The sequence below is a fragment of the Indicator indicator genome, chromosome 7 (assembly GCF_027791375.1).
Source record: "Indicator indicator isolate 239-I01 chromosome 7, UM_Iind_1.1, whole genome shotgun sequence".
In the NCBI taxonomy this organism is placed as follows: Eukaryota; Metazoa; Chordata; class Aves; order Piciformes; family Indicatoridae; genus Indicator; species Indicator indicator.
Genome location: NC_072016.1, coordinates 13,498,526 through 13,511,618, shown reverse-complemented (window position 1 = coordinate 13,511,618; position 13,093 = coordinate 13,498,526). Strand labels below are relative to the sequence as shown.

General features: G+C 35.7%; 1 protein-coding gene across 1 annotated transcript in view; it reads right to left on the bottom strand.

The window, feature by feature from the left end:
• KNDC1 (kinase non-catalytic C-lobe domain containing 1) overlaps nucleotides 1-13,093 on the bottom strand; it is a 56,155-nt gene that overhangs the window by 13,158 nt on the left and 29,904 nt on the right. The window contains exons 7-16 of the mRNA XM_054382483.1: nucleotides 11,914-12,028; nucleotides 8,751-8,822; nucleotides 8,587-8,648; nucleotides 6,148-6,306; nucleotides 5,745-5,822; nucleotides 5,297-5,390; nucleotides 4,967-5,129; nucleotides 4,025-4,869; nucleotides 3,786-3,930; nucleotides 1,751-1,842 (exon numbers count right to left, since the gene is read on the bottom strand). Of these exons, the coding sequence (XP_054238458.1) occupies nucleotides 1,751-1,842; nucleotides 3,786-3,930; nucleotides 4,025-4,869; nucleotides 4,967-5,129; nucleotides 5,297-5,390; nucleotides 5,745-5,822; nucleotides 6,148-6,306; nucleotides 8,587-8,648; nucleotides 8,751-8,822; nucleotides 11,914-12,028 (1,825 nt within the window). The remainder of the gene's footprint in view (nucleotides 1-1,750; nucleotides 1,843-3,785; nucleotides 3,931-4,024; nucleotides 4,870-4,966; nucleotides 5,130-5,296; nucleotides 5,391-5,744; nucleotides 5,823-6,147; nucleotides 6,307-8,586; nucleotides 8,649-8,750; nucleotides 8,823-11,913; nucleotides 12,029-13,093) is intronic.

The window sequence follows — 13,093 nt, the reverse complement described above, 5'->3', positions numbered from 1 at the left end:
CTTCTTTGCATTTATAGCAGCTACAACCAACCTTAAGGGACTGAGGCAATAGTCAAAGGTTGGTAGGATGCTGACAGAAGCTTTTATGCCTGCCAGAAGTCTCTCTTTTCACTGAGCAACACTCCAGGGCTTTTATGTGTCACCTTGGAGTCAAATGGTCCTAAAGTGCTAGCTCAAAGAAATCACATACCCCATGGGAAGGTCTGGCTCTCCATCTCCAATCATTCCAAGCCAAAATGAAAAATTGTAACATAATGACAGCAACCAAGTGCAAACTTAAAAATTTATGTTTTGCCACAGAAGTTAACAATGTAAGGGTATGAAGCATTTTTTAATGAACATGCAGTTTAATTGTGCTCAAAAGAGAGAATTAACTAAGCTTAAATGTTGGAACTTGGCTGAATCATCTTGGGGAAAAAAAAAAAAAAGGAGAGATACTAATACTACAGCAACCAAATATAAGCTGCCTGTGAATATATCAATCCTAGAAAGGGTAATGGTTTTCTTATAAGGGTAATTAGCAGACCCAGCTCAGGTTTGAGTTGAGGTACTGAAAGAGGGAACATTTTGTAAATCTTCAGTTACAAAGTTTTGATGATTTGAAACTTTTTAATTTTTCTTTGCAAAGTTCAAGCAGAGAAAGTGAAAGAGTGTCAATAAGTCACTATTGGGTATAAGAAAGCAAAATAATGATTGTTCTAAACACTTCCATTGGATAGATAGAAATGTTTAAGAACTACTACTCAAAACAAAGTGGGGCAGTCTGCAGTCAGGGCAGCTTGCTGGGGAAGAAGAAATAGCAGCCAGACACGCCACACAAAAGTATGCCAAACCCACACTGAAGTAGTCCAAATAACAATCACTAATATAATCTCACTGACTGCCCTGAAATAATATCCTGTAACCAAGTTTGTGATCAAAAGGCAAAACTGTCTTGATTAACAAATCATTTGTCCCAATGTTCATTTTGCTATCCACCTTTAAAAAGGCATTTCAGTGAATAGAATATGGAAGTGGTTGAATTTGTAGGAGAGATGAAGACTATTCTATTTTAACTGTTTGTGAAAAATCCTTTTAATCAACAGTTAAAAATGCCCATTTAGAATTAAAGAGCAATCAAGTTTCTAGATTTCTGTACAGTTTCCTTCCCCAGCATTTGTAAATAATTTTTATTGAAAACATACTTTTTTTTTAAAAAATGTTAATAGATATTTATTTTTACTGCTTAGTTTTGTTTTAATTCAGATAAGTGAACAAAGAAGAACCAGATCTGTTTGTACAGTCATTCTTCAATCAAATCTCAACTTTTTCAGTAACACTTAAGGAAGAATTTTCTAAACCTCTTTTCTCAGCCTAGCTAAGCTTGCTATGTTGTATGGAGCTGTCTTAGCCTGGCTGTCCCTCTTCCCTCTCTCTACTTTAGAAGCGTGCCACCAGAACATCTATTGGATGAACACAAGGAAATCACAGGTAGCAGTTAGGAATTTGGGAGTTTTGCAACAGAGAAATCTGTGAAAATAAAAGTAAATGAAACAGGCATCCTACTCAATGACATTTGGTTGTAGGTAAGCTTCATATAAAAGACAACAGGTCCTCAGGGCATTTATAATGTCCAGATTCACTGACAGTGTTGCTCAGTGATAAGGTGAGTGTTTTCCTGAATACACACTCAAAGTTCTAATCTCTCAACATTTATGACACTGAAGATCCCTAGCAAACACAGATCTAGAAACATGAAGTTCCTTCTCACCCTCTGTCTGTTCACTGCTTGGTAAAGAGTTATCAGATTTCTTCAGATCTTGCAATACATTGCCAGTCTTTGAATCATCTGCCTCAGTTAGGCTGAAAATACAAGATTGGGAAAAATTAGTATTTCCCAGAATCACAGAAAATATCCAGTTAGAAGAGACCTCAAAGATCATCCAGTCCAACCTTTGACCCAACACTGAAGGGGCAATATTAAACCATGTCCCTCAGTGCCAGGTCCACACACTGCTTAAACACCTTGAGGGACAGTGACTCCACCACTGCCCTGGGCAAACCAGTCCAATGTTTGATAACCCTCTCTGTGAAGAATTGTTTCCTAGCATCCAGCCTGAACCTGCCCTGGTGCAGCTTGAAACCATTTCCTCTAGTCCTGTTGCTTGCCACCAAGGAGAAGAAGCTGGCCCCTTTCTTGATCCAAGGTCCCTTCAGGTAGTTGTAGACAGCAATGAGGTCTCCCTTCAGCCTCTTCTTCTCCAGACTGAACAATCCCAGCTCCCTCAGATGCTCCTCATAGGCCATGTGCTCCAGATCTTTCTTGCAAACTACCATGTATATGAAGGGTGCCATATCATTTATGTATCTCCTGAAGTTTGTATGTTCAATTTCAGTTGCTATTTTACAAGAAAAAAAAACCCCAAAGTTCAAATGGACATTAAAGCACCAAACCACACAGATTTTCCTTCACAGTATTTGACAAAATTCCAACAAAGGTATCACAACACATATAAACAGAAGGGATAACTCCAGGAATAATTTAGCAGTGTAAATTGCAAATTGATGTAGTGGGTTTTTCAATCAGGATTCAAACCCTGGGGGAACAGCCTGACCCTAAGTCATCCCTCATTTTCAGTCAAAGAGGGTAACAGCTTAAAAATGCTATATTCTTTGTCTAAAGGATACTAAGTAAGCAATGTCCCAGAGGTATTCTGAGGCAATTCTTGTATGTCACCCAAAATCTACACCTGTGTTTTCATACTGGGTAATAAACAATGACTTCCTTTTCACACCCACTTTCAAAACCCAGTTTGTAACAGAAGTTCATACAGAGGATGGCCTCTTCATATACAGCAGTAATCCAGCTGCAACAGCTCAAGTTTCTCCTACCATAAGATTCAGCTCTGGAGAATTAAAAGCCTAATCTCCAACCAGTTTTCAATGGCTACTTTAAAATCCCAGCCCAAATAGGCCAGCCAGCATGTCAGGGTCTGATATCTACAGGTTGTAGTCTGTTCTCTCTGAATCTTGCTGTAAGGATTATACATCTTTTAAAACTGAAGTTTTTCCACACCGTATCTACCAAGCTTTTTTGTCAAAACTTCCACTCTGTAGCTCCAGATCACAACAGACAAACCCCCCATGTATAAATTCCACATTTAAATTGATTACTTCAATAAATTGGTTTTGTAAGTATGAAACATTTGGAGGCTGCAATAGAATAAAAATATTTTAAGTTGTTGTTTATTTAGATACGTCATTGAGGATGAAATAGTAAAAATGAGAAATTAACCTGATGTTTTCTTAGCAGGCTACTTCCCAAAGACTGCCAAGAGGAACACTGAGTTATAATACGCCAGTTAAGTAAAACTTCTGTCAAAGCTAAATTAATTTCCTTGTTCTTAGGTGTGAACAGAATGAAAGGATATGTAAGAAGTTAATTCAAATAGAATAAGCAAACTGAATAATAAGAATAATATATTTAACTTCTGACTAAGCAGTCTCTAACAAGACTATGAAGATTTCCATTAATGGTCAAAAACAATATTGATGAGAATTAAGTTTCCATTATCCAGCTATCCTAAAATGGAGTTAACAGATAAGCTTAACAGAAAATGTTTTCTGCTAAGCCATGAAGTCCTACTTCCTCTAAGACAAGCCATGAAGTATCTAGTTGACTAGGAAATTAATAGTTGGCAAGAAATGAGTAAGGATATCTGAAGAGAAGTGCATACCCTTCCCTGCTTCTAGGAAGTGGGGAAAAAAGCATTACTACAACAAGGAAAAAGTTGAAAAATACCTACCATAAATGTGAAGGTCTTTCTCCATTTACTACCTGATAGAGATTCTCCAGTAATTTTTCATCCCAGTAGAGGTCACAAAACTTCTCACAAATTGTATCAGAGAACATACCAAACTTGACTTCCTTTAAGTTTAAAATGAAGTTACCTTGTTTGAAAAAACAAATAAACAAAGAGAAAACAAGTAGCAACAATATTCTTATACATAAATGGTAAGAATATACAGAAGAAAAGGTACTTACCCATATCAAAAACTTCAACTCCATTCTCCAGATAGCCATCAAATGCAAACTCTTCTTGTATGAGATGAACCACTTCTTGTAGTGAAGCATCACTTGTTCTGTTCTGCTGGGGCAGGACTTCAGCATCAAAGAGATGATAATTGTCTTGATTCACCGAGGTACATGACGTGTGTTCTTGTTCAGTGAAAACACTGCCTATACTAGCAGCACACTCAATTTCTTGGCAGCTGGTTTGAATACCTGGGTTCCTTTTATCAGGCTTGTTCTGTGCATTAGTAGTCTCACAGCTTTGCATTTGGCAAAAGGAGCCACCATTATCTGCTTGTGCACTCATTTTATAGTTTGTGACAGTACTTGAAAGCAGCACTGGCAAGCGATGACAGCAATCGTAAGCAATTCTGGAACGAAGAGGTCTGTTTGGTATTTGCTCTGATACAGCTAAATGTACTGGTACAAATGTCAAAACTCTTTTCTCTGAGTCCTGTTTGAGAATGATGTTATTTATATGAAGGAAATTAGGAGATGTAGGACAAGCTAAGGATCTGGATGGAACTTCAGACAACGTGCTCTTTCCCTGTAGAGTATGTAAGGTGTCTGATGGTGATGGTAACCTAACTATAGAAGTAATTGCATCGTCTGACTTTTGGTCTTCCAAACATCTCTGGAATGAGTGGCTTGGAACTTGTAAATCACACTCAGATATTTCAGGTGCAGTTTCAACAACATATGTGTTCTCAGTACCATGGCTTTTACAGTCTTCTATATATCCTGATTGGTTGTGGTCCACTTGTTTTTCTTTTCTTGTTTCTTTCTCGAATTGCTCAGAAGCTGGTGTATGGCCCTCTCTGAAATAGAATAAAGAAAAAAAAAAATGAGGATAATTACAGTAGATTTAACAATGAATTTTCAAGTTTAACTTACTGTGCTTCAGGATATACTAACTTTGTTATATTAGCATTTTGTTGCAGAATAATAGGCTTAAAGTGAGTTGCAGGAGAGGTAAATGCAACAGGCAATGTAGTTTTCTCACAGTTTAGAGAAATCTGGCATGGTACAGGTCCTTTAACTGCTACAAGTTTACTTTCACTGGTAATAGGAACAAATCCTAAAAACAAAAACAAAGTTAAAAAGATGAACAATGTGTAAAATATAAACACAAGGTAAATAACAATTTAGGTAGAAAAAAATAGAATTGCATACAAGACTGAGGAAAATCTTACACAGAGAACTGATCTGAAAAAAAAGTAAACATGATAGATTCTCTTTGCTTACCTAGACTTGACTCTGAAGGGTCCATTTCATGTCTTTCATTTTTAAATTCAAAAGCAACATGATCTTGAGGTGAGGTTACTTTTTCTTTAACAGCCTAACAACAAAAATTGAAGTCCAAACTGAATTTATTAGCTGCATGCATAATAAATATACTTGAAACAAACAGAATACAACAATTACATATTAATGCCTTCTGTTCTCATAGAAGAGGTGATAGAGTGATTACAAAATGAGGTCACTGCTTCTTCAGCCAGAAGACTGTGTAGTCAGGGCACTCTGTGGAGTTACCACTCCAACAGTAAAAACCAGGAAAAAGCAATACTGGAAAGCTACTTGAAAATAAATACAAAAGGATAACAAATCTAACTATACTTGCAAGGAACAAAGTACTACCTGAATACAGTTTAATTGAAAACATGATGAGCATTAAAAAAGGTAGCACTCTTACCTTGAAGACAGATTTATTCAACAATGCCAAAATATTTTTGCTGTTTATACCTTGTTCAAGTAAATAACCATTGCACGTCTGGGGGGAAAAAAAAAATTCAATTAGGCAAGGTATTCCTGGACAAGGACAAAGTCAAGATAAACAGTCAATTAGAAGTAATCTAAGTTTAGAAAGTCTTATGAACCTATCCCAAATACCTTATTGACAAATTCAAGGTAAATTAAAACCACACCCATTTCTGTCCCTAGAGAGGTAACTTTAAAAGCAAATCCCAAAGTGACTGGTTATGATTTAATTAGGTATCAGTCTATTACCAAAAATAAAGTAATATTTTGATGTTCAGAGCACTACAATGAGACGTTAGACAACAGGATTTCACATAAAATTGCTTCAATCTAGTAACCTTAATTGCATCAGCTAGAGAAGGTCTTTCTTCAGGGTTTCTTTTTGCCATATCCAGAAGAAGCTTTTTCAATTTTCTTGGCAATGCTAGTTTGTGACTTGGTGGAACACTATATTTTGCAGCCATCCACAGAACTGCAGCAACACCATAAATGCAGACCTATTGATATAGTGTAAGAGACAGAAAATACATTAACAGACAAAAAACCCCACACAACCACCTTCCACTTCAAAGGCAATTCCAGCAAATTATCCAGAAACTCCTCTCACTCCCTTCCCCCACCCTCCCCCCCCCAAAAAAAAAAACCAACCAAACAACAACAGAGCCTCTGAAGTACAAAACACATTTAGCTTTTGAAAATGCTGATGAAAATCTCAATCCATTTAAAAAACTAGCTGTTATGCATGCAGGGCCAATAACAGTAGCTAATTTTCTACTGTTGGAGCAACAGACATAATTTGTCTTAGCATTTGTCTCGGAAAATTATTCAGGGAAAAAAGAAAAAAAAGTGGTTTTATGAACCATTTTGAAGAATTTCTTTCTCCCAAAACTCAGATGGCTGCAAGCCTTAAGAGTTCTACCATAAAACCTGGCCAGCTGCAATTTACTTAAAAAAGGTCAGGATAATTTAGCAAATGCATGGCACACAACAATTACAAGCCAGTCGGTATGAGTCATACTTGACAGAGAGAATCACACCTATCTGAAGAACAAGGCATTGTGTATTTATTTTAGCAGACATTGTGCTACCTGTGGCTAGACCAATTGAAGCTGCCATGATGAGTGACCTTGAAAAGTATGTGATCTTCACAAGCTGCCTTACTTGAGAATTACAATTTTCAGACAGAGCCAGGCTCGACGTTTAGCTTACGTGTGTTAACATGTACTACAAAGGCAATTTGGACAAAGTTACAGCATCATGCTTCTTCATGCTGCTTCTGAAAGACACTAAAAAAGCTCAAAGGACAGAAACCTAAGCACAGTACTAAATAATGTGGTCGTATAAAACAGTGTTTTCTAGCAGCCCTTGGAGCAAAATGAACAGCAATGATCACAGTATAACAAGGAAGTCTTCTATAAAGAAAGTAACCTGTGAAGCATTTGAACTGTTGAACAAAACCTGCTAGTAGGTATAAAAATATTTGAAATCAGAGAAAGCAGCTCCACTGTAAAGTTTTCTTCCCTCTTATGCTCAGGATTCCAAGAGTTCAATGGGATCACAATTTTAAGTTAAGCTTATTTATTCAGGAAAAAATCTGTCATCCAATCCAGTATCTCCTTCAAAACAGTTTCTTTTACTGATATAGTACTGATATAGTACTGCTGTCATGACTGACACTACATAGTCCTGATTCTCCCACCATAATTCTAACTCAGTGATTATAACAAGTAGAAAGATATCAGGAAAAACCAAAAAGACCCAGGTCATCTTATTCTATATATAATATGAAAAAACAATAACCAACCAAACAATCCCTTCCTCTCCCCCAAAAAACAAAGAGAAACAAAACTGAAAACCAAACCATAAAAGAAAAAAACCCACAAAAACCCCACAGAAAAAAAAAAAGATTACTTCAGATTTTCTAAAGAAAAAGCATAAAGCATAGAGAGTTTAGGATTATTAACTTCTAGGGTCTGGTAAAACTGCTCTGTTGTATTCCAAGGGTTAGTTTAAGCTTCAGTTTAAGTTACAGATAATTTACAGAAAGAAAATCTGTCTTCAGTAGATTTTTAGTGATTTTTTTTTTCCCTGATTCATGACTACTATGACTAATTGTAAACAACTCATGAAGCACAAGGTATATAATAGCAGACCATTTTTCTTGTTACATCATGGAAAAGCACCATAAATTTTGTTTTCCTCTTAAGAGGGCTGTGCTACAGTTTGTAATTCAGATGCAACAGAGGCAAATATTCACCTGCTATTTATTAACATTTTTATCATGTGTGGTCTGGGAGCTCCTTATGGCTTATAACTATAGTAAAAAGCTCAAAAAGCCTATATTGGTATGAGACATAATTCATAATGTTACCAGAGTGAAAATACGCTGATAGTGATATTTTTCCTCAGTCTTCCCAATGAGATTAATGTTTGGACTTTAGCCTAGACAGTCAAAAATACTGATCTTAGTGTGACTTCCAAAATAACAAAAACATGATTTCAAAGTCCATCTTACTGCTAACACACTGAAAATAATTAAGCTTTATAGAAAAATACTGAACAACATTTTTATGGCAGTTGCTCTAAAAATGTTGGAAAGCAAAATTATTTTTTTGAAGCAACTAATTTTGTAGGAGATAAATATATAAAACCCTCACAGATAACCAAGAAGTACTGGGAGAAATGAGAAATATTATCAGAATCCTTGAAGCAGTAGCAGAAGGGTACACCTGTCCTTTGATAAGACATTTAGCAGCCTACATAACCTACCACATTACCTTCTCAGTAACCACATCATCCTCTTCAATTTCAGGAGCTAAATAAAATATATCACAAGATTCTAAATGAGAAAAGAAACCAGAAACAAAAGGTAAGATATTTGTTTTCTTCTCCACTCCCCTCCGAAAGAAATAAGAGCAGAGCACATAATGTATTAGTTTACCTTCAGCTTTTGGAGCAGTAAAGAGGATACTTCCATGGCAGTCAATTAACACAGAGTTCAAACATAAGACCACTGCAAAATAAGCCACAAAGCCACACGGCATAATAAATATCTGTTCTTGATTGATACTAATAAAAATAGTTTAAATTATTTTTAAAGTAATTTGCAGAGCCAGCAACTACCAAAAAAAAAAAAAAAGCTTTAAATAACACGTCTAGAACAGACAATATCCAATAAAGAGACAGTGAGTGCATAGTCACTAAAAGAAATCCTAGAGAACAAAGACAAAAACATAAAATAAAATGGGATCACAATAAAAGGACTCAGAATACCAGAATAAGTGACAGCTAGATGTACTCTAGTCTTTTCACAATAAAAATTAGTCAATTTATCTTAAGCATTTCACCTCTCTTCCTTTCTCCAGCCCCATCAAAATACAGGGTCATTATCTGGAGACAGTTGAGATGTGGTCAGATCCAGAACTTCTCTAGGTGTGATCCAAACCGGAGTCCAATTTTGCACAAGCAGCTATAATCACACACATTCTCCTTCTGAAGTGTTACATAGAGTGCCATTTACAAGGCCTTGAAATTTTCTACAGTTAGGGAAGAAATAACTGACTTCTAAACCTGTTTTAAATGATCTGAGGTCTTCAGGAACCTAACAGTAAGGTCACGAGATCACGTTACATAAATTCAATGATGAAAACCCTGTGGTAGAACTGTGTCTATCTGTTTGGTATCGTCAAAGCACACTGCAATCATAACATGTTTCAGTATAAGCCAGCTGGCTAGCAACATAGTCCTGTCTTTTTAGGCTACCAAATATACTTTTTTCTTATTAAGAACAGAGTAATAGGAAAATAGATTCTTATGTTAAGTTAAATGAGGTTAAAACACTAATTATTTAACAAAACGAGGCACTTAGTGCCATGGTCTAGTTGATTGGATAGGGCTGAGTGATTGGTTGGACTGGATGATCTTGGAGGTCTCTTCCAACATGGTTGATTCTATGATTATATGATTGTAAATATTGAAGAGGTCTAAAAGTAAAGCAACTGTTTTTTATTAACTAGTAAGTTGAGGATGTGTAAGAGAAAAAGTAAAATTAAAAAAGGTCATAATGCCTCTGCTTTTGTAGTTGCCTGTACAAAACACACCCAAAGCCATTAAATTGTTCACTATGCTTAATGTAAATGAAGGCTTGTCTACTACCCTAACATTTAAGATGGAAAAACAAAGCTATCCTGAACAGCTCCCCTGAGAACACCTTGTGCTCACTATCTCTGCCTCTCAAAAGTTAACACCTCCAGCCCTGAGTCTGCCACAGCAAACAGGATCCCAGTGATTTCAGCACAACAGAGAATTCTCACCTGAGTTCTCTAAAGGCAACATGTAAGCAACATCCTCTGATAAGAGGAGAGAAAATAAGTGAAGTCTTGATGGAAGGTACAAACAACTTTTGTTGCAGGATTGAATGAAAACAAAAATATATATGAGGAGGCTAATTCTAGGGTATGTTTTCTTACCCAGATAATTCTTGCTTAGGATAATGAAAAAAAAGTGTAATCAAGGAAGAATTTGGAGAAAAAGGCTAACTAACTAAATAATAAATAATTCATTTTAGCATAAATAATGCACCTTGTTCTACTTTCAGATATTTTACTGTAACTCAACAGCCACCAATGTTACTCTATCACTAACACAAAGGGTATTTTAGCAAAAGCCTTATAGCATATCAATTTCACCTTTAATAAGTTAATATTATTCAAAAGAAGCACTAAGATAACTTTGCATGTGTGTGAGTACTGAATTAGCAACACCATTGGAAGTCATCCCACAATGTACAAACACTCTCAGAATGAGCAGAGAATCCTCTGGCAGAAACATTCTAAATCTGAAAACAACATTTAACTTCAAGGCACCTTTATTTGTCAAATATGGAATTTTAAATGAGGTGCCTCTCATTTAGTGGTTTGTATCATTATGTTAACAGGCTACTTCACATTCAGATCACAAATCAGTCTTTAGTATTTTGAATATTTACACATTCTGGGTACACATAATAACAGAGGCCAGCTAGGCATATTAAATTAGAATCTGAGTCATTATGTGCAGGTATGTAAAACCTTCAAAAATATTAGGAACTATGCTATGAGGCTGCAATAATCCTTCTGTTGCAAGGTACAGTAAAAACTTTATTTTAAGGGTAACTTTTGTGGCCATTTTCCTTTTTAACAGTTTTATATCATAAAAAATAGAATAGCTGAAGATGAAAACCAAAGAGATTCAGAAAGTTTTCTGGATCTTACTATCCAATTGTTTATATTTAGTTACAGACTTCAAACTCATCTTAGCCCAAACCCCCAAAAGCAAACTTTTTAAAAATGAAGAAAAAGCAAGGTACTAATGGTGGGAACCTCTGCTCAGTTTTTCATAACAGGGACATAACAGCTATAATTATTATTAATACAAGTGTAAACCAACATTTAGAATAACTATGGAAATTTAGGTCTTCAAGTGTCACACATATTCCAATTCTATCAAAGAACAGTTCCCTATTCCTCTCTCAGAAGTTGACTTCTGATAATTCTTCTGTAAACTGAAGCATAGGAAATGTGGAAGGAGTAATGTCATGATAACACCCTGGTGGCCCTAAACTGACAAAACCCTGTATTGTAAAAAATATGTCAGGAATCATTTGTCACAAAGAAATCCAGGAAAGAGAGGAAGTTTTATGTTTACATATATGTAAAACTTTTCTCCTGCTTTCAAGATACAAGTCTCAGTTGCTTTTCTTAAAAGTCACAGGAGTATCTCCGTCCCCAAAACATCTGAACCCAATACTTGTTTCACTGCTTGAGGTTATAAAGACGTTTTTCCCCTGCAAAAGCCATTGAAACTCTGAACAAAGAGAAAAAGCAGAAATTCTTCCCTATATAGAAGAAATTTCCCAACTAAGAAACAAACCAAAACAAAATCTAAGTCCCAATTTAAGACAGTGAAGTTAGAAACATTGCCAATTTTTTTTTCTGTACAAAAAGATCACAGGCAAGCTATTTTGCACCAACAGACTAAAAAAACCCCACCATTAATACAGTGAACATAAATAAACATTTTAAGCTAAGACGATTTGAGACTGTAAGATTATTTATTGACTATACCTGGATAATCTATGCAAGTCTGCAGAGTACATAAGCACTCGTGACATAATGCCCAGAGTTCATAGTCTTTCAGGGGTTTACCATACCAGGACAACAGGAATTTTAGAGAGATCCACTGGAAAAGAGTGCGGATGCAGAGAGTTATTAAAAGTTATCATAAACCAAAAATGTTTACTGATGCAATGAAAAAGTAAACTCTAATATATTGGAGCATTAAGAAAAGGCATTTATTGCCCTTGCCACTATTTAACTAACAGTACTTATTGAAAAAGTATTACACAGTTAGCCACTTGTAGTAGATGAAGCAGCAGTTTCATAATTGCATAACAGAAGTGTAAATCAAGTGAGATTTCAGCAAGTGTTTCAGAAGTGAGCTGTTTGGAAGCCCTTTCTCATTCAGGAAGGATTCTCTTTAGAAAGCTGAAGATGACAACTATAGGGACATTACTCAGGCTTTAAAAACAAAAATCCAAACAATCACCAACAAAACAATTCCCACCTTCAAATCCTAGTTTACCCTGACAGTTGCACTACAAGTCTTACCTTAGAAGATTTGATCAACATTTCTTGTTCTGTGAAAGATGTTAACAATATAGACAGAATTAATGACAGGTTTATTTGAAGTCCAAGTACTCTTTTCTGTTTTGAAGCACTGGGTGCTCAATTTGCAGTAACAGCACTTGGTTTTCTGGCTATCAATTTCACTTTTGATATCTGGCATACTACCTTAATGTGACAATGGAAACTTACTGTTCTTCAAAGAATCCATGTTTTACATGTTGGGCTTTTGTTTTGTTTTAGTTTTTTGGTTGGTTGGTTGTTTTTTTTTTGTGACTATAAGAACCTGACATCAATATTACTTGCAGATTAAACTCCATTAATAGAAGAGCTTATCACTACTAGTGGCTCTTTAAATCAGATGGACATTCATCTACTAGAGGAACAGTAAAAAATTCACTGTAGGCAGAAACCTCTGGAGCCATTCAATTATTTTAAAACACAGTACCAGCATGCTTTCAGTGCATATGCATCCCTAATGATCTCTAAGTGTCAATTTTAGGCCATGTTAGAAAAAAGAACTACCAGGAGAAACTCAAGATCAACTCTGGGGGAAAAAAAAAAAAAAAAAAAGAAAAAAGAAAACCAACGAAAAAACTGGAGCACAGGAGACAAAAAATTA